We start from the raw sequence: 21,851 nt of genomic DNA on the forward strand, positions 1-21,851 counted from the left end.
CGGAGAGCCCACAGCAGTCTTAATAGGGCCCTGCATGGCATTATTTTTGAAAAATAAAATGTTGTTGTAGTCCTAGATCTTTAAATGTTGCCTACTTTTCCCAAGGGTAAGCAACCTTAGGGGCCCTGAAAGCTCCCAGTTTACTGTGTCTACTGGCATGTGCAAATGTATTTAATTTAAAATCTGTTTGGAAATATGCACCACTAAAGCACATACCAACTGGTGGTTCGTGCTTCATTACCTGATTTTGAGACCCTGTTTTGTTTTTTGACATGAGGGGAAAGTCAGTCATATATTTGCTTATCAGGTGAACTATTCACTGATCACTCGAACTATTTCATACATATTTATTTCATTGATTAATTATGTATCTCATTACTTATTTGAGAATTTCAGTGGTTATTTTATGTTTTATTTGTTATTATTTGTCAGGCTTCCCAATGTAATTATAATGAAGATCTGTGTCATACTAAAAGAGTTACCAAAATCTGTTTTACTAATGAAAAGGTGGATAAATTAAATTAGGCAGTTTTAACCTCAACTACATCCCACACTGTGATTAAATTTCCCCTGTGGGCTTTTACTGAGAGCATACGAATCAATGAAGTGAAGTAATTTTAGCCTCGAGTGCGGAAAAAAAACACCTTGGTTTGAGACTGCGGCGGAATTGCCCTTTAGCACCTCCACCAATAGGAATCGCCCAAGCAGATGTGTTTTGGTATTCAGAACGGCCATCGACCAATCAGCGCTCAGCTTTCTCTGCGTGGCTGCGCTCGTGCTCACTGTGTTCTTTCTCCCTCAACGGTAGATACAGCTCGACTTCTCACGGTGCAAAGTTACATCGGGAGCCAGCGGCGAAACGTCGGGTAATTGTGTGTTTTTTTAAATACTAAATGGCGTAGACATTACCGCTGTTACTTCCGCCGAAAGATTCTCCACATGAGAGAAAACACCGGCGTGTCTGTGTGGATAGAGGAGCCGCAGGTTTCAAGGTTCATGTGTGTTTTTTTCCCCCTCGGATTTCGGCTGTTTCACAGACGCTGGTGAGTGAACACCATTTTTAACACATCTGATATATTTACGACGCGTGTTAGCTACTTAGACAGATAAATGAACGTATTAAAACCAGGTGAATATGGTTAAATAACGCACTGACAGGCTTTTCTGGCGCTTATGGTGAGCTGTCGGTGGCCGCTGGTCTGTCACGGTGTGTTTGGACTGATTGCAGGTCATTCACCTGGTGGCTGCCTGCCTCGGGTGCATATTTGCGGACAAGATGCACCATCAAGCCAGGCCAGATGTTTGTGGCTGCTGGGCCTCGGCTTTGCAGCCGTGGAATAATCCTATTTGTGCACACACAAACACACACCATTGACTGCGGGGATAGCTTTGACCTGTTTCCACCAACTTGCACCTGGTTCGCCACATACTTTATGCAAGGCGGCAAAAAAGAGGCAGCAATTCTTCATGATGAATATGTACCTTTTTTAGGACATTTATTACAGTTCAAACAATGCTCCTGATAGTAATGCATCAACCAGAGTAAAAGGAAAATGTAGAAGTTGCTCACCCACCGAGACTTTCCCTTCAGCAGGAAATCAGTGTCATTGCCCCCTCCTGCGAGGAACAAGGAGGCTTTAGATTTCTTGACAACCTGCAGGTCAAAGATGTCTTCAATACGCACCTGGGTCACCACAGCATTTGTGCAACGCAGCAAAAAAAAGGCAGCAATTCTTCAAGATGAAGCAGCTGCTATTAAACATTTAGGATACTCAATTCTTTTTTGCCACTGAGGGAAACTGTCATGAACACACATGAAACTACTTAAGAGTCAATTCAATGGGGAACATTCAAGGAAACAGCTCAGAGAATGGGCGGGCTCTTGACTGTAATATATTAATGCTTTAAACCAAGTTCAGGGTGACATAGGAGGAGTTCTCCCTGTGAAGAGTAAGACACTGGCTTTGGGTTTTCCTGACAACCTTCTGCTTAAAGATGTCAGTGAGCTGCTTTCTCACCAGCCGCCTCAACAATTGTCTACAGACTGACAGTGATCACTGTTTTCTGCTTATTATAGACTTGTTTGTTGGCTTTTCAAGGTCAATTCCCAGAAGAAGAAAAAAACTCCAGTGGTGTGCAGCCAAGCAGATAGTTTTGGTTTTATTTACGTAGGTTCCAGATATCTGTCTCTGAGATTTCTTCCTGGATTAGTAGATGGACAGGAAAGTAATCAGCAACTGTTTTGATAATTGATTAAGTCATTTTTTCTAGCAAAAATAAAGACCTTTATTATAAAGGTCTGCTGCTTGTCTTTGTCTTATGTGAAGTAAACTGAATATGTTTGGGTTTTAGACTGCTGGTAGGACAAAACAAGCAATTTGAAGACATCAGCTTGGGCTTTAGGAAAGTGTGATGGGCATTTTACACTAGTTTCGACATTTTATAGACCAAATGATTAACCGAGAAAATAATTGACAAATTAATCGATAATGAAAATAATTGTTAGTTGCAGACCTAAAGTGAGAAAATACGCTTTTTCGTAATTTTGGAGAACAGGCCCCTTTAAATCTGTTGAAAGAAAAAAGCAGCAGGTCTTGTTCTAAACCACTGGCCTAATTCTCTGCAAACTCCAAGTGGCTTAATCTCTGCATGGAAATGCATTAGAAATACATGTAAAGCTTGTGGATACCACTGGACTTAGCATGGCTTAAGGCAGCACCTAAGTATCCCAGCAAGGCTGTGATGTCCTCATTTCCAGCTGTTTTTCCTTTTTGCTTTGATCGTCAGGCTGAATTTTACAGGCAAGCTACTCCAGCCCTGGGAGAGGAGCGTTCCCCACATGGCATCCAGATGTTAGGCTCCCTGCATCCAGTCCGAACAAGACAGAAACCAAAATACCTCTGACAAAGGGAGACATATTCCCTATTTGCTTAGAGCTTCTGTAAGAAGTAAAACTGCTGTTTGAGCTGTGAATGTGTAGTTTCAGAGCTGTAATGTGTCTTTTAAAAGTAATTCAAACACTGCAGTGAAATCATTGGAGTTACTAAAGTCAACTAATTCAATTCTTGCAAGCTTGTGTGTTTTCAGTTTGTTGTGTCAAAATAAGAGGAACTAGAGTCTGGCTTACATGGATGAAACTTGTCTGCAGAAGAGAAATGGGGAAGTTGCGGGGTGGCTCCCTTGGTCAATAGTACTCTGATTGCTGAAAATAGCTTTTTCTTCGTGTAGCAGAAACCGTCAGTGAGAAGAAAAACATGAGGAAGCTGTAATTAGTGGTGTAAGATACACTGCCTGAGAGCGTGTCTGCGTTGCATGCTGCCCTGAACTTTGATATGGTTAAACAGTCAGTGGCTCCCCGAGGAAAGATGCAAAATAGCTGCTTTGAGAACAAAAAATGGATGCATTTCAGCCCCTCTGAAGGTGTGTACAAGTGTTCTTTGCAAACCATCACACCCTGCTTGCTGGTAATAGCTCCCTCATGCAGGGCAGTGGCTAATGGTTGGAGTTACTCATTTATTGGAAATTTAAAATATGACAATTTAGGTTTTTGTGGGGGTTTTTTTGTTGTTGTTTTATTTGTTATTCTGCAAGTTGTGAAATCATGCTTGAAAAAAATATCTCATGTCATACTGCAGTACGATTCACAAGCCTGGAGAAACAGAAGCATTCTGTGTTTGGTTGTAAGCCATATAAACTGATTCTGGTGCAGTCGTTTCTGAGGTGTATGACGTGTTCTTCTCATGTTTTAGGTAGGAGCGATGGATAAGAGACGTGGCTGGCTGTGGAGCGCAGCAGGCCTGGATCCTGCTCTCCGACACCAGGGCTGAGGAGCTGCAGAGGAGTGAGGAGTCTCCCCAGGAGACTCTACCCTCCTGGCCTCCATCAGGCCTTCCTCAGCATCACCTCAGCTGTCTTTCTCGCAGTCATCCTCATTGTCCAGACTGTCATTGTGCAGCTAAGTCTTGAACTGAGCTGAATTTAAGAAGTAGCTATATTCACATCTGCCCAGGGGCCCCTGAATATTGTTTTATGTCCTCCTGAATCTGACTCCCAGTCACACCCAGCAACCATGAGGAACACCAGATCGAGCTTTCTGCTGGGCTGCGTGCTCCTCTGCTCCGCCTCCCTGCTCTACCTGGGCATGAGCGGGATAGAGTGCCCTCCAAAAAGCCATCGGTACCGGTGGATGGAGCTCAACCTGGGCTCAGCCAATCAGAGCTTATCCCTGACTGAACATTTCCCTGAAGACACGCCCCTCATCTTCATCGGAGGCTTTCCCCGGAGTGGCACCACGCTGATGCGCGTCATGCTGGATGCCCACAATGCTGTGCGGTGCGGGGAAGAGACCCGGGTGATTCCGCGGCTCTTGGCCATGCGAGCCACCTGGAGCCGCTCGGTTAAGGAGAGGATACGACTGGACGAGGCCGGCGTCACTGACCAGGTGTTGGACTCAGCCGTGCGAGCATTCCTGTTAGAGGTGAGCTGGTCGGTGCACTGTGCCATCTGCTGTGTTGAATAAAATATTAAATTGACTATCATATGACAAAAAAGCAAAAATTCCTCACATTTAAGAAACTGGAGTCAGCAAATGTTTGGCATTTTGCTTGAAAAATGGACAAATATCAAAATAGTTGGTGGTTAATTTTCTGTCGATCAGCTGATCTGCATGCCTATTATGTGAGGTTTTACTTTTAAACCACATGAAGCCTAATTTTTGCATAAATGTCTATAACCATTTAAAGAAAATTGGGTAACAACTACTAAATTGCATGATGGAAACAGATAACACATGAACCGCAAAAAAAGATTATTACAGGAATAGTTTGACATTTAGGAAAATATGCTTATCCAATTTCTTGCTGAAAGATCGATAACCACTCTCATATCTGTCCATTAAATATGAAGCTACAGCCAGCAGCTGCTTAGCTTAGCTTAGCATTAAGACTGGACACGGGGGGGAAACAGCTAGCCTGGCTCAAAAACAGAAGTGTAAAAACAATTTCGGTGATTTTACAGTGGGTTAGGAGCCAGATTATTTCTCAGCTGGGCGCAGGGCACAAACGGTCTTTTTTTTTTTTTGTACACATTTTTGTACAGAACCGGCTGCTGGTTGTAGCTTCATATTCAGCAAATAAACGTATTTCTATTATGTCGACTTATTGCTTTAAACGGTGTCGCTTGTGACTCAGTATCCTAGGTAATAACTAGTCTATCTTGGGTAAAATATTCATGTTTCTCTTTAATAGGATAAGTGTCCAACTCTGTTATTGTAAATGATGTATATGTATATGTTTTATATTTGGCATCTCAATATGAATTTTAAAATCTTGAAAGAAGGAATGGTTTGCATGTAACAGCTCAGGTACTTCTTTGTTGTAATATTCACTGTTTTTACATATGTGTTCCAGGTGATAGTCGGCCACGGGGAGCCTGCACCTCGCCTTTGCAACAAGGACCCGTTCGCCTTGAAGTCGCTCTCATATCTGTCACGCATCTTCCCTAAAGCCAAATTTGTGCTCATGCTACGAGACGGACGGGCAACCGTCCACTCCATGATATCACGCAAGGTATGCTGGGTTTCTTTCTCTTATCGAGGCTGCAGGCAGACAAACTTCCTCACAGGCCAATGTTTCCAAACAGCCACTTGACAAGTTTGTACTGGTGCCAGCCACATTGTGACACAATACATTTTCCATTCAGTGTTCACGCTCTGTCGTGATAGGTCTCCAGTGTTTATCTTATCTCTCTGCCTCCATTCACAGGTGACCATCTCTGGCTTTGACCTGACCAGCTATAGGGACTGTCTGACCAAGTGGAACAGCGCGGTGGAGACCATGTTCAGCCAGTGCCAGGCAGCTGGGGAGGGCAGATGTCTGCCCGTCCGCTATGAGCAGCTCGTCCTCCATGCAGAGGAGGAAATGAGGAAGTTGCTTAACTTCCTAGAGCTGCAGTGGGACCCGTCAGTGCTGCACCATGAAGAGTTGATTGGAAAGGCTGGTGGAGTGTCTCTGTCCAAGTGAGTATTTGAAATGTGTGTGTGTGTTTGTACACCAAGCTTATCTCTGCACTCATTGGTATCTAGCCATGCAGATGTTTTCAGTTTTGTCTGCTGAGGTTTTCAGATATCTATGCTGAAATCAAGTCCAAAGTCCACGGTTAGATACCCACATGGGTTTAAGTGTGACTCTTAAAAAAAAACAAAAAAAAAAAACATAGATCTAGAAATAGCCTTGAATGCATACCCACATAGCATTTTTCTATGTGGGTATGCATTCATGCTTCAGTTCTAGAGGCCTTGAAATGTTTGCATTTTAGTAAGAAATCAAACCAGTCATGCACCTCACTCTCACTCATTTCAGTTTGGCCTTTGATGAGTCAACAATTATTTTCAAATTTTGATGTTTTTTTTATTATAATTATTATGAATTCCTCTAAAAATGAACTAACCAGTGTAAAAAGGCTGGTAAATCTTTGTACTGTATTGAAGCAAAGAAACATTACATCAGTACATTTGCTGAATATGCAGTTGGTTCACAGTTGACAATGTATCCTGTGCGTGTATATGATTTTAAATAACCTTGAGCACATTGTTCATTTTCATGAGCTTCCAAAGATAAATCATTTTGATCAGCAGAAATTCCCCTAACTGCCCAACCCTGTCTGTGTGTCTATGTTCAAACATGTTTATTAGGAGGTCCATGTAAGTGTTGCATGTAAATGACAGAAATGTACACAGATCTTCATCTGTCTGTGTGTTTTATTCGCCATAATTATTCCTCCTGTCAAATCCCACCTTGCTAGCTTTGAGGAGCAGGTATGTTTCACGATAAATGGTGACATTTTTTCAGGCTGCTAAAAGGCAGCTCTCTGTCAACTAAACACTTTCAAGATCTGTTGCTCAGGATGACCAGGCTTTGCTTACACCTGTGCTGCTTGTTAATGACTAAAATTATATAATATAAAAATATTATATAATGTAACATATAAGTGCTCAAGACATCTAGTTTTAATGATTTAGTTTTTTGAATATAAAAATGAAGATAAAACTCTTACCATTGATTTTAGATTTTGGCCAGTCTGCCATTTGTCTTTTATGTGAAAGGATGTGGGTGAAAGAGAAGCAATACAGGTAATTTAAAACTCTATTGATCGATCTAAAAGAAATTCTATTTTTACTTGCCCTGTCCACAGGAGGGGTCAGAGTGCAGGGTCAGGGGAATCACAGGACTTTTACACTCTGTGTCATCTGACGATTCAGTCTAGCTCTTATTTTGTGATGTATTTCCTTGAACTGACAGGCCTTCCAATACTGCAGTTAGTGTCTTCCTTACGTTTGACAAGAACAATTTCTAGAGTTGAGAACACTCGCGCTGCGAGGTGCAGACAAGTGTGAAAATGTTTGGTGAATAAAACATAGTGTACTGGAGAAGAATTTGGGACGTGTATTCATTTTGATGAACCCTCAGACAACAGGCCTTAACGTCTATTCAGTTATTGAGAACAATAGCCGCATACAACACTCAAAACACAACATGTCATGTGGCTGCAATGCCTTCTTGTCTTTGAGGAAAATGTTAGTGGATAAACTGGTGTATCTTTCGCTTCTAAAGCTGAAACTAATGATTATTTACATTATCAATTAATCTGATGATTATTTTCTAAACTAATCATTTGGTCTATAAGATAAGAAATAGTTCCGTCCGTCCCAAAGAGTGTCATAGTAGACTGAGAAAACCAGCAAAAATTCTCATTTGAGAAGCTGGAACCAGTTAATTTTTGGCATTTTTGACGACTAAAAACGATTAATTGATTATCAGAACTGTTGCCAATTATTTTTCTGTTTGATTGACTAATCGATTAATGGACCAATCGTTTTAGCTTTAGTTTCTTGTGAATTGGATTTCTCTGTCTATGATTGTTGACTATGGTGGCTAGAAAGAAACTCATTGGTCCTCAGGAACTCACACTGAAACCTTTTTTACCATTGATGTTTTAAAAGGCTGAAAAGGGTTTGTGCCATCACAGCGTATTTTAGCCGCTGGAAATACCTTCATGGGACTCTGTAATCGACATTTGGCTAGTTAACCTCAAAAAGACTTAAAATCGGGGCGCCACGGTAGCTCACCTGGTAGAGCGCGTACCATTAAGGCTGAGTCCTTACCGCAGCGGTCCAGGTTAGATTCAACCTGCGGCCCTTTGCAGCATGTCATTCCCTCTCTCTCTTCCTTTCCTGTCTCTCTCTGCAGCTGTCACTGTCCAATAAAGGCAAAAATAATCATAAAAAAAAGACTATACCACCTAAACATGGATGTAGCCAGGAATTTTAAAAATGTAAAATTACTTGTATGTAAACTCCACCTCGTTTCATTAAACCCCGGAAAGTCCCAGAAATATTAATGAGAACATCTGACCTCAGTGTTTTCTATGGTAGCTGTGGCCCTGCACCTGCAAGGCACATCATTATTTATTATTTAAATGTGTTATGGTGCTTTTTTTTCACTGAATTGAAATGCAGCACAGGTTGTGAGGCAGATTTGAACACACACAACACAAGTCCTGTATCTGAGCCCACTCAGCCACCAGGACGTCTCAGTCTTCATCTGAAGCAGCCAAACCTTTCAAGGTCAAGTAAAGCTTACAGACTTCCCTCAGTAGATGCTTAATTTGTGTTGCTCCACTTATATGTCGTGATTCAAGTAGAGCATCTCTTTGCAGGGCAGAAGCTCAGGGGATTTTATGGGAATCTGGCTGCTTCATACCGTAAAAACCCAAACCTGGCGTGTATATAAAGGAATTAGGCCACATTCTGAGAGAATTAGCACCCTTATTTTCATTAGTTATGCAACAGTTGGCGCAATATTAGTCACACAAATGTTTTATAACCTCAGAAATTAAATTATCACAAAATGTGGCATGTTGAATGTGGTTCTGAATCGTGTGGACATGCTACACACACATTTATTTATTTATTTATTTAGGGTGGACGAGTTTATGTATAGAAGATTTAAAATGCCTAAATTAAAACAAATTAAACAAAGAAATAAAGTGAAATACAATACACATTGTTATATGTATGTATGTATGTATGTACGCACGCATAAAAATTAAATGCATATAACAATGTATACTGTATTTCACTTTATTTCTTTGAGTTGTTTTAGTTTAGACATTCTAAATCTTTCATAGATTTGTAACTCTTCAGTGGATTTGTTTTGGAACTTTTTCCCTTCCATATAAACTTGTAGCATTAAGGACTAACACACGCAAACTGACCTTGTGTTTGACTGTGTGTGTGCAGGGTTGAACGCTCGACAGACCAGGTGATGAAGCCGGTGAACACAGACGCCCTCTCCAAGTGGGTCGGGCACATTCCCTCCGATGTGTTGAGCGACATGGCTGAAATCGCCCCCATGCTGGCTCGCCTGGGCTACGACCCCCACTCCAGCCCTCCCGACTACACAAGACCAGCGCCCATGGTGTCTCCGTTCAACTACTCACAGGTAAGGTTATCAAAACTGATCTGAGGAAGGACAGAATCATGGCTCAGTATTTTTGTTTAAACAATTTTGACTGAAAAATACCCTGATTGTTATTGTTATTTATTGATTAGTTGTTTAATCTGACTTCATATCAATTCCTCATAAATTCCCAGAATTCAAGGTTGTTTCAAATTGTTTGTTTTGTCCAATAACCTAATATGTGTAATACACAGATATTAAACAGAGAAAAGCAGCAAATCCTCACATTTGATAAGTTGGAACCATTGAGTGTTTAGCATTTTTTTTTTTGATAAATTACTTAAAAGATGAATTGATTAACTAAATTGCTGTTTATTAGTTTTGTTTCAAGCGATTAATCGACTATTCAGTTCAGCACTACAGATGTTCCCCTGGAATTTGTCCCCACACATCCAAAAATGATTATTCCTGTTGCAAGAGGATACTGCTCACCAGAGCACACAGGATCTGTTTTCAACAGCCTAGAAAATGAGTCCGCTAGGAGAAAATGAAGAGAAAAATTGGGAGGATATACAAATTATAAGCTAATAATACACCACAGTCCATCTAAATAGGTTATTATTAAATTAAATTTGTATTTTTAAAACCTTTTGTTGACCTAAATTTGTGTGGGTTTTTTTAATTCAGTTTTTTAATCAACATAAAAGTTGGATAAAATCAAGTTTTGTTTTTTTTTTAGATTTTTTTTTTTTTATATACACCATAGTAACCAAAACTAATGAGCCATAAAGATACTTTAATGCAGATAATAAGACTAGAAAGATGGCTAAAAGAAACATTGCTACGAGAAACACTGAGAAAATTGAGACTTGAGATGGATTTATACTTGACCAAAGGGGTTAATGGGAGTCCTGCCTAAGATACCGTCTGAGTGGGTTTTAAATTACTGTTAAGCATCAGATTTCACCCATTGATATCAACCATACACAACACTAGACGGATGTATCGTACATGCTCAGGCCGTACCGAAGTGGAATTATATCCAGGTAACTGTTTCGCCTTGTCTCATTCCTGAATTAGTTGGCTACTGCCATGTGTACACTGAGAGGGAGCAGATATCACTGTGCGCAGAATGTTTGCCATGAAAATGGCTTTGTTAGATGTGTGTCACTGAAAAGAAGAAGACCACTGAGCCTTTCTTCAACTTTCTCAATGTTTTCTTTACTCAACAATCTCCACTGGAAACTTGTTGGAGAAAACACAAAGCAGCCTACGCTGACCAATCACAGTTCTGTGTAGTTACATTTTTAAGAAGGTGTACATCAGCTACAGCTAACTATAAATCCAGCTAATCACCCAAATCACAAAAAAACATTATTTCCACTCACCCCTACTGATCTCAAGTCATGCAAACAGCTTTATTTTTACAGTTGGCAAGATGAATCAAAGCACCACAGGTGGAGGATGCAGCTCTGACGTGTGATTTACAATCATAAATCTTTCATTCATCCTTGATAATATTTCCAGTCATAAGTGAACATTGTGTCTTTTTTCTTTCCTCAGAGTTCGAAAGCAACAGGGACTCCACACAGTTAAGCGAAAGAGAAGAAAATGCCGTGAACTCGGCTTCACTGTTCCATGATATGGATGCACCTTAAACACGGACTTCCAGTTCGGCAGTAATTACACCTCACAAGAAAGTTTCCATGTGTATTTTTGAATTGTTTAAGACTTGTGTGCGGTGTTAATGTCTGTACACAGGTGAAGTGTTTAAAAAACAGACTGAAGTGGTTTGGGGTTTATATCTCAGCTCTTACATCGCATGTGGACGACCTGCTGAAGGAAGTTTGCTGCTTCTCACTTTCCAACTTTTCCTCCACGGTGAACCGACAGCATTACACTGCATTTTGATGTGTCCTCTCACCTTGTACCTGAAAGTATTTCAACATGTCTGTAAGTTGTTATGATTCACCACAAATGTGAACGTGTCATTAGACAAATCTTTCAGAGAATTATCACAGAGAGCTCAGAGAGTTCAGTCAGTGTTCATGAAGCATAATGACTGTATATTTTTTAAGACGTATGTTTATTTTCTTAATAAATTATTTTGGTGTTGGCCATTTCTTCAGGAATCTAAAGTTGTTTATTCTGTATTGAGGCTTTTTAAGTGTTGTATATTGTTGAACATGAATAAAAAGACCCTAAATGTCACCTTAAATGTACTTTACGTATTTTGTTCACTAACTATTCAGTTACACACTCCACTCATCATACTACTGTATGTGCATGCATGTTAAACAGCAAGCTGAGCCACAGCGCCCTCTAGTAGTGCAAAGATAACACAAAATAGCCTGGTTGCCCTCGTGAGCAAGTTTTTTTTTACTTTTGAGACAAAAATACTTCACTCTTCATGGTGTCAAACTTGTCTTTCTTGTTTTAATTTGACAGATAAAACCCTGAGATGTATGTTTTGGCTGTCAAATACTCCAGTTCTTATGAAGGTGAGCTTCAGATTTTTAACAGTTCCAAGTTTGACCAAAGTCATTTCTAAGTCTTAAACTTACTGTAAGGAGCAGTGATTTTTTTTTTCATTTAAGTTAATTCACTCACAGTCTTCTAATGTTTATAACCAGCTAACATGACATTGACCTCTGTTACTGAGCTCTCTGTCTCTGATTTATTGACTGTGTTTTGTCATACTGAAAGTCACATCAGTTTTGGGGTGACATGAAAGTCAGTATTCAGCCAAGTCAAATGCAGTTCAAAGAACAGGGTTTAAAGTCATAACAAAAATAATTCCTGCAACATAGTTATTTTTACTTTTTTGTTTCAAAATATCTCAAATTGAAAAAAGTAAGTGGAATAATGTCTTATTTTAACTGACCTTTGACCTCTACGTTGCATATTGAGCCACTAGCACCAGGACAGGCCGCTGCACCTGCTGCTCTCTGGATGTGGGCATGACAGGCGTTGTGTTTTGTTCCTCTGTTGGCAGGTTGGGAGCCTGAGGCAGTGTGTGGTGGACTGGGGTGGGCGGAGCATCTGAGCTGCATCTCATCATGTACAGGAAGCACTTGGAGAACTGAGAGACACACACACACACACACACAAACAGAGGAGGTGGAGGCAGCGAAATAAATATGACACTAATTTTACAACATCTTCTGTGGATGTTAGTTGTAGGCGAAATGTTCCGTCTAAGGCAGGCATAAAAAGTGAAAAGAGTATATAAACCAAGGCTAGATACTAACCAAGCAAAGCAAATTGATTAATTTGTTTGGTAATATTCTAGCCTGGTTTCAGACCTCTGAATCACCGCACACATCTTCAGCAGTTCAGTTGGCGGGACAAATAGTAAATTGAAACAAATCAAGTGTTTACATGACATATTTCATAAATGATGCACAAACTTTTTTGGATAGGAAGCAGTATGTACATTACAATGTACATTGTAATCATTCCTCCTGTCCATACTGGCCGTAAAGAGATCCCTTCTTAGTGCAACTTCAGTGGAAGAGATGGGGGACAACAGCTTCAGTCCTTGTTGGAGCAACTCTTTCAATGTACATATGGGCATGTGACTATTAAAGGGGAACTCCACTGATTTTACGAATCAAAGTCTATTTACAGGTCTTGGGGAGTACTTGCTACTGCATATGTGGAAAGAGTTGTAAAAAGTCTTTTGTGGCTCCAGAGGGACATGCATAAGTCTGGTAAATTTCCTCAAGTGATGTCACTTGAGTCAGCATCAGTTGAAGACTACAAGTTTGAAAATGAAAAAACTCTGCAGATGTGAAGTTACCAGACCTCTGTGGCCCGCTCCTCATCTCTGCTTGAGGTTAGCGGCTCGAGGCTACATTAGCTGCTACTAGCAAAACACATCCGAATCTCTGACTGAACTGTCGGTTGTTGAGTTGCATTGTGGGTAATGTAGGCGCCAGGTTTTGACAAGGAGGAAGAATGCGTGGAATCAAAAAGATGATATCTCTGGTTCTGCTGCCTGGATTTTGATCTTTTTCTTTCAAAAACTGTCCTTCGTGAGTCTGACGATGTTACAGGAGTGCAATGCTAAATTGGTGGAGTACTCTTAACTAGGACTCTTGTGTGTCAGTGTTTAATTATATTGGATTTAAAATGATAAATAACAGATAAAAACATTTAAATTGAGACTCGGCTCAGAAATTAACTGTGGTTTAGCAATCCAGCTTTGGTGCAGCAGAATTGTAGGATTTATCCTGAGGTTAACAAACGTTTTCTGTGGAAGACTGTGAACCTGTGCTTTAACTGGTGAGGCCTTGCAAAGGTTTTGTAGAAGCACACATGCCCCTCTAGTTTTGTTTTGTTTTGTTTGGAGTTGAATAAAAGCAAATCTCATTTAGAAGAAGGAAAATAAGTTAATAATCCTCTGATGACTGTGTGTAAGAATCCTTTAAGAATTGCTGTTACCTGGTTGTTGAGCAGCACATAGATAACAGGGTTGAGGACGGTGCTGGTCTTCGCCAGCAAGGAGGGGAGTAAACTGGCAGCAGGCGGCACCACGCCGGGCCGTCCAAAGGAGGAGAGCAACGCCACAACCCCGTATGGCATCCAGCATAATAGGTAGCCCGACACCATTGGGGACCACCATTAGTAGGACACGGCCTTCCCTCCGCTCAGCTGAGGACCGGTTGACCCTGGTGACCTGGACACACACACACAGAATGGCAGAGCTAGGCGTCACACGTTAAACAGAGGTCAAAGGTCATTCTGCACGCTCACCTGTCTGGCCACCGCTCGTACAGCCAGCAGGATCCTCCCGTAGCAGAAGAACATGAGCAGCAGTGGGAGGAGCAGACAGAAGACGAACAAACAGCTGATGTAGGAGCGAGCTGTGGCCGAGCGCTGGTGCCACTGGACGGAGCAGGTGGTGCCGGGACCCTCCGGCCCATAGCTGCTCCATAACACACAACATATGCTCTGATTTCATATTCAACATTATTAAGTTCTAGTTCTGTGTCATGATATGTTTAACATCTCTGTTATAAATGGACCCATTTTATTCATTTGTTCACGTTTATACTTTTGTGTTACATGGGGCACAGGAAAGGAAAGCCCAGATCTCTCCAACATGCTATTTTGTCTTCAAGAAACTCTGAAATTCTGTGCACGGTAATATAACTCAGTCTGGTGGTTGTCAAACTCAGGCAATGCAAAAGAACCAAAAATGAAGGATGGCCAAGCTAAGAAAATATTCAAATTAAATATTTTTACCAAGAAGTTGGTCCACAGCTGAGTTTTTGGTGTGTGATAAGCCCTTTCATTATTTCTGATTCCATTTTGTCTTTTTCATTGAGACAGGCTTGTGATACAATTAATCAAATAAATAAATAGCCAAACATTTTACTTTTACAATGTTCCATTCTTTAGGGGCATTACTGATCATCTTTTACATTAAACTACCTGTAAAATAAATAACTTATTAACTCAGTAAGTCACAGTAACAGATTGTGATGTTACAGTACTATGAAATCAAAGATGACCAAAACTTTGTGGGTCTTTAAAGTTGCATTTTCTTTTATAGCACTCACTTCTTATTTCTGTTTTTATTAAGTGAATAAATCAGCAAAATATTTTACTTTCAGTTTTAGCTTCATCAGACTGAATAAGTGAATGAATGAATGATCGAATGAGCGAAGTGGTGTGTTAATATTTGTTCAGTACAGACCTGCTCCAGCCCAGCAGCGGCGGCAGCGTCCAGACCAGCGAGTAGAGCCATGAGGCGGCGACAGCGAGCCTGGCCCTGCGGTACTGAGAGGAGTCCGGCTGTGTGCTGCGGAGCACCACAGAGTACTGCTCAAAGGACAGCAGAGAGAGAGACACCAGCGATACTATACCTGACAGAGAGGGACATCATCACAAAGTAAAGAACAGCAATTAGTGATCAAACTGAGCCAGTCACCTGTTATTAGACTGTTTTTATGACCAAAGTCGCAGAAAGCATACTTCTACCACATTTCAGAAGGAAATATTTAACCTTCAACTCATTTATCTGGCAATTTACTTTGCAGATTAAGAGTTTACATCCAAAACATAAGATCAACCGATAAAATCTGATGCATTGTTACAGATTAAACAACCTAACGGTATTTAAAGTAGTTCCACCTCAACTAGCTGTAACATTAATATGCTGCTTACAAGTTAATGTATCAGTATCAAAAGTCCAGTAATATAAAATACAACACTCCATTATTTTGATACTCTTAGGTACATTTTGCTGATAATGCTTCTGTCCTTGAGTAAGCTTTTGAATGCAGGACTTTTACTTGTAATGGACTATTTTTTACGTTGTTGTGGTGCTACTTTTACTTAAGTAAAGGTTCTCAGCATCTTCTACCACTGGAAGTCCTAAGAACCTAAATGTGACACACTGCAGAGAACAAATAGATTGTAAATGAAACAAATAATAATGAAATTTGATAGGAATGTTTTAAAAATGTATATCTGCACCTAGAGCCAGATTTTTTCATTCCAGTGCAATATATTAAGTTTATTATGTTGCTGTCTGTTGTTAGGTTACTATTTTTACTAATATGTTGTAGGGTTGACTGCAGAAATGGGCCAGAAGCTGGCAAACACCAAACACACAAGAATGAAGAGGAAACAAAGAAACATGTGCAGTACAAAAAGTGCAAGAAATACAAAAAACAACACAAACTCTTGTTACAGTTAGTTGAAATGATTTAATGCTAAATGCCTCAACTTAACTTCAAATGTAAATGTTCGAGGGAAACATTTAGAAACATACATTGATGTATCACAGATATCTATCTAAATGTATTCAGAGGTACATATATTTCATAAGTAGGCTACGTTTCCAGAAATTCAAACAGTTTCAAGGAAATTTCAGATTATTTTCACATTACCCAACAAATAAGCTTCTTTCCTTATTTTCTCTTTCCTTATTTCTTTTGCTTTTCCTTGTAAGTGCAATAATGTTCAAAAATGCTATCTGAGTACATTTACTCAAGTACTGTACTGTAAGATTTTTTTTGAGATACTTGTACTTGAGTATTTATATTTTCTGCTACTTTATACATCTACTACACTACATTTTTGAAACCAATATTGTACTTTTTACTCCACTACATTTAACTTTAGACAACTTTAGTTACTAGTTACTTTGCAGATTAAGATTAATCGGTCTAATGCAAAATATAATCAACAAATAAATGATCATATATATTATTAGTTTAAGATAAGGCTTTATTGATCCCTGAGGGAAATTCACAAGCTACCCAGCAGTATATAACGTAATTAAATCAGCCCCACCTTTACCAGCTGCAACGTTAAAGTGATGTACACATTAATGCATCAAAAATTATAACACAGTAATTTAATATTCTGAAATGGGTCATTCTGCATAAGCAGCCTACTTTTACTTTTGGTACTTTGAGTAGCCTATATTTTGACGCGAATACTTGTGTACTTTTACTTCAGTAAAAGGTCTGAGTACTTCTTCCACCACTGCTCTCTCGTTTTGTCAAGAAATCCTTTAAATATCAACGACACAGATTCCTGACAAAATCAGGTTTAACTGAACTCAAACAGGACCTGTAACGATTGCACATAGCCAATAACATTAGCCTATTTTTTCATTTTATGCAGGAGTTTCAAACATCCTCGATCACTCACCGAAAAGCGCGTTGGAGAAACCGTACCACCGGCACCCGTAGGAGCCGGTAAGCCACCTGCCGCGCACGCTGGCCGCGAAGCTCAGAGGAGTCCCGAAGATGCAGACGAGCATGTCGCTGGCGCTGATGTTGATGAGCAGCAGATTCACCGGAGTCTGCAGCCCGGGGAAGCGGGAGAACACCAGGAGCACCAGGAAGTTACCGAGGAAGCCCAGGACCAGGATGAACCCGAGGGCGACGGCCGCCGCGGTGTGACCCGCGCGGCTCAGCGCGTCGGCGGCGGGGTCCCACACGGAGCTGTGCCCGGTGCTGAGGTTGTTACTGTGCTGCGGGAGGATCACCATGGCAACCTGGTTATCACTCACCTAAATCAGAGACAGAAGGTGGCCGTCATAAAACAAAGAAAATAAAGAAAATGTTTAATAAGGATTTTCCCCTACTGCAGCTCAGTAGGGGAGTTTCTACTGCCACTGGGGCTGAAAACACACTTATTCAGGTTGGTAACTTTCTCTTTCCCTGTCCCCCATTGTGTTCACATATCAAAAGGGTAATTTATCCGTATCACTCTTCATTTAAAAGTAAGAATTTTAACAGAATAACTGAAATACAAACCTATCAGACACCCAATGAGAAGGAAACGCAAAGAAAGAATACCAATAGGAAGAAGAACATGAAGTCTGACTTACTTGAAATCATGTTTAACACAGTTTTAAGGCAAGAAATATATAGTAAAATAGCTGGCTATTTGTTTTTTTTTTTGCTATAGCCTACTGACATTTGTACTCTTTAAATACATTCAAACCTAGAACCTAAACAATTAAGACAAGCGTAGCCTAATACTCAGCAAAGAAACAGAAACATTAGTCATAACAAATCCCCAAATCACAGTTAATACAGTTTCAATAGAATGAAAAACATCTCCAAACCTTCAATGAGAACAAGGACACATTCCCACTGAGAAAGACAGAAAAAAAACAATCCAGCCAAGATGAGAAACATGTCTTTATTCTGTTCTGTTATTCTGCTTTATTCTGGACTAGATTGGGGACCTAAATAACTGAGCCAACATATCAATAATACAGGCTGTGGCTGACTCAGAGGACGAGCCAAGAACAGAACTCAGCCTGGTAGCATTAACAGATGAGATGTTGAAGACACAAGACTATTTACAGCAATCACAAGACATTGCTGTTTGTCCATTTTGAGTTAAGAAAACCCTCCTAACAGACATTTAAGTAAGTTTTAATTTTAGAAACATGACTTTGAATTCTGCAGACGGTATTTAAATCATCATTGCGACACTAAAACTTTCCATACATTTTAGTTGAGTCGGCTGCTCTTTATGGCAGAACTGTACCTGCTACTTTGTGTAGGAAAACATGAGATACAATACTGCCTGTCAAGACAAACAACAATGAACCATTAATTAATTAATAAATACTGCAATTAAACTTTTGGCATCACCAAAGTCAGCAGGATTCATCCTCTGGTGACAATGAATGTCTGTACAAAAATTGTCTTCAAATTGTGTGAATATTTGAATTTAGCTCAAATGTCAAATTTCTCAGTGGAGGCTTGAATGTGAGGGAGGCTCTGATCTGACTGCGGAAGGACTCTCAAACTTCAAAACACTCCTGTTGGATGTCATCTGACATCAATTTATGGATCCTCAAGTTAAATCAAGACAAAACAGAGGTCCTCGTCATTAGTCCAAGAGAGCAAAGACATAAAATTGTGCCTACAGTTTACTACACTATCTCAGCACATTGCATCTCAGACAAGAAATCTGGATTTTACCATCAACTGACCTAACTTTCCACCTACATATAAGAAACATCACTAAAAGAAAATTGCCAACATCAGACCGTCTCTTTCTTTCGTAGACGCAGCGAGGCTTGTGAATTATTTTATTACGTGTAGACTCGAATACTGCAACGCACCGTTCACAGGACGCCCCAAAAGTGGAACAAAAACAAGAGCTCATATCGTTGGCTTCCAGTTAGTTTTAGGATCAACTGTAAGATTCTTGTTAGGTGAAAATATTTCTCCCTGGTCGAGCCCTCAGATCCACAGGCTCCCTGCTGTTCATCGGACCAAAAAGACCTGCGGTTAAGCAACATCAACTGTTCAAAACTCCCCTTTTCAGCCTTGCTTTTACCTAGAATATGTACTTCGCAGCCATTTTTGCTTTTTATTCCATGCTAGCTGCGACAGTGTGGCTCTAGAGATGGCAATGTCGATGTGTTGGTCCACCTCTTTGGTCTACTATTGGATGGATTGCCATGAAATTCTGTACAGACATTCATTGTCCCCAGAGGATGAATCCCCCTGCTATTTCCTCTAGCGCCACCATCAGGTCTAAATTTTAATTTGTCCAATACTTTATGGCAAAACAAATGACATTCCCATTAGCCTCAGCTGTACTTTGTGTTTGGTGCAGTTAGCAAATGTTAGCATGCTAAGACGGTGAATATATATATTATTATTTTTATTATCATCATCCATGCACACACACACACACACACACACACACACACACACACACACACACAAACAAACAATGACTATAGGGCCAGACACAGTTGTGTTGTTTTTTCTTCCATTAATTATCTTTGGTAACCTTCAGTGATGCAGAGGTGTCCTCACTTGTTACTTTGCACACAAACATATGTGCAACCTTCATCTCATGCACACACACACACACAAACTTTCATTGAATAGACCTGGGTGGTGCAAGACCTCACATTTATCACCTCTTCCATTTAATATGTCAGCCTTTTGAGAGGCAGGATTCTTCCACTTTAGACATTTATTGATCCATGTCATATTATACACACCACACACACTTGAAACAGATTGCTAATTTCTGCTTGTGTTGTCCTTTGTCCCTTGTTGGTAGAGGAAGAAGAAGGAACTGAACAACATCACGTGCAGTCACTTCCACCCAGTGCGGCCACCCACACATCCATTGTGCCAGAGTGAAGCTACGTCTCCACATTCATGCGCTGTAATTAAAACTGTCATGGTGGAGAGGCTTCTGTGGGCGCTGATCAGGTGGGCGGCATAGAAATGACTTAGCTGCCTGCACGTGCCATGACATGTCTTTCTTACTGTCCAGGTCATCACTGATTATTAGAAGACACCGAGCGTTGCACGTTTCAGGTTTGTTTTGCTTTTCTCTGACAGTAAAGCTTCTTTCAACAATGTTCTTTATGAATCGATGATGGAAATACGTTATAGTTATATTTTCTATGCACGACACTTCCTCAGTTAATGAATTTCAGAGAGACTGATCGGATGCATGGGCCTGAAATGAAACTTTTGCATTTCAAATTATTAAAAGTATTAGCACCAAAATATATTTAAAGTACCAAAAGTAAAAGTACCCATTATGCAGAATGTCCCATTTCAGAATCATATATATTAAAATAAATGAATTATAACTATGGATGCATGAATGTATAAATATCACTGTAATGTTGCAGCTGGTAAAGGTGGTGGATGTTAATTACTTTATATACTGCTGGGTAGCTTAATCTATAATAATACATCAACATTAATTAGCTGAGAATATTTTGTATTCATAATTTTAATCAGCAAAGTAACTAAAGCTGTCAGATAAAATAGTGAAGTATAAAAGTAGCATAAAATGTAATTCCTCCAGTAAAGTACAAGTACATCAAAATTTTACCAAAGTACAGCAATCGAGTAAATGTACTTAGTTACTTTCCACCACAGGTCCTGAAGTGACTACAGTAGATCTACAGTAGATCTGCTGTATATGAGAGCAAGTTGTACCAACCAGTAGAGGCAGAAGTAGAATTACACTGCTGTGAGTCAGATGTTTTGCCACCAGCCAAACACACACCGCTTGCAGTTACTGGTTGTTTCTAATGTGCCTGTCTGCTTTCACTTACAGCCATATTATCAGTATAGCTCTACGGATGGCACAGTGGTGGGAGAAGAAATCAGAAATCAGAATCAGAAATACTTTATTGATCCCCGAAGGGAAACTCTTTATTGAAATGTCAAAGCAAATACTGCTTATTCTCTATAAGGGAAACCAAGATCGACACTTATTTTACTAGTAAAATATTCTTGTAGGTTGACGTAAACTGCCATAACTCTTTAGCACATTGTGCTACACATCTGGATCAGGATAAATTTAAATGGCCATAACTCCGTGGAGTCTGACTGATTCAGAATTCTGCACAATTCATCACTGTATAAAGCCCCAGTTATCCCTTAAAGGATTTAAGTATTATACAAAAATCATGGCGACCATTATGCAACCACCTTGATTGTGTATTAGGCTACTTTGTGTATTTTGATGTAGAATTAAAAAATATTTTTTCTGTTGTTGAAATAACAAAATTAGAGGACTGTGTGGCCTTGGCAGATGTGTGCACTACCTGAGTGTTTTCCAGTGTGAGTATTTTATTAAAATAAATAGAGGTTTGTGTATACCAACCATTATTTTGAATAAAAGCTGAAAATTGAATGAAATCTCCGATCTTCACTCAAGAGCTGAGTCAAATATATATTTCTGCAAGTCCATCCTCTCACTGACTGGGGTCGGTATTTCCCTGCTGTATGAATGGTATCAGCTGCAGGAAAACATACAGACTCTGCAATCACCTCATAATGTGTTTAGGTGAAAATGAAGGCTCATCTTCGATTTACAGAAATATCTGAAACCTGCTATCATGACCAAGTTGTCATA

General features: G+C 39.9%; 2 protein-coding genes across 5 annotated transcripts; one reads left to right on the forward strand and one right to left on the reverse strand.

The window, feature by feature from the left end:
- The first annotated feature begins 716 nt into the window (after positions 1–716).
- On the forward strand, positions 717–11,669 carry LOC122888516 (protein-tyrosine sulfotransferase 1-like). 4 transcript variants are annotated; one of them, XM_044223078.1, is made up of 7 exons: positions 739–866; positions 1,038–1,043; positions 3,750–4,477; positions 5,409–5,567; positions 5,763–6,016; positions 9,299–9,500; positions 11,022–11,669. In XM_044223078.1, exons 3-7 carry the CDS (start codon positions 4,070–4,072, stop codon positions 11,052–11,054), a joined length of 1,056 nt encoding a protein of 351 aa, XP_044079013.1. In that variant the 5' UTR covers positions 739–866; positions 1,038–1,043; positions 3,750–4,069; the 3' UTR covers positions 11,055–11,669. The 4 variants fall into 4 exon arrangements, with proteins under 4 accessions (XP_044079011.1, XP_044079013.1, XP_044079010.1 ...); XM_044223076.1 differs by lacking the exon at positions 1,038–1,043 and having other exon boundaries at positions 717–866; XM_044223075.1 differs by having other exon boundaries at positions 758–1,043.
- Positions 11,670–12,346: 677 nt separating this feature from the next.
- Positions 12,347–18,253, reverse strand: LOC122888515 (pinopsin-like). The gene is given in 7 exon segments (XM_044223074.1): positions 12,347–12,540; positions 13,905–14,075; positions 14,077–14,139; positions 14,217–14,388; positions 15,163–15,331; positions 17,130–17,493; positions 18,055–18,253. Coding segments are annotated over 6 exon segments (1,107 nt in total). The 5' UTR covers positions 17,473–17,493; positions 18,055–18,253; the 3' UTR covers positions 12,347–12,351.
- Positions 18,254–21,851: the final 3,598 nt, after the last annotated feature.

This window comes from Siniperca chuatsi, linkage group LG14 (genome assembly GCF_020085105.1).
Source record: "Siniperca chuatsi isolate FFG_IHB_CAS linkage group LG14, ASM2008510v1, whole genome shotgun sequence".
NCBI lineage: Eukaryota > Metazoa > Chordata > Actinopteri > Centrarchiformes > Sinipercidae > Siniperca > Siniperca chuatsi.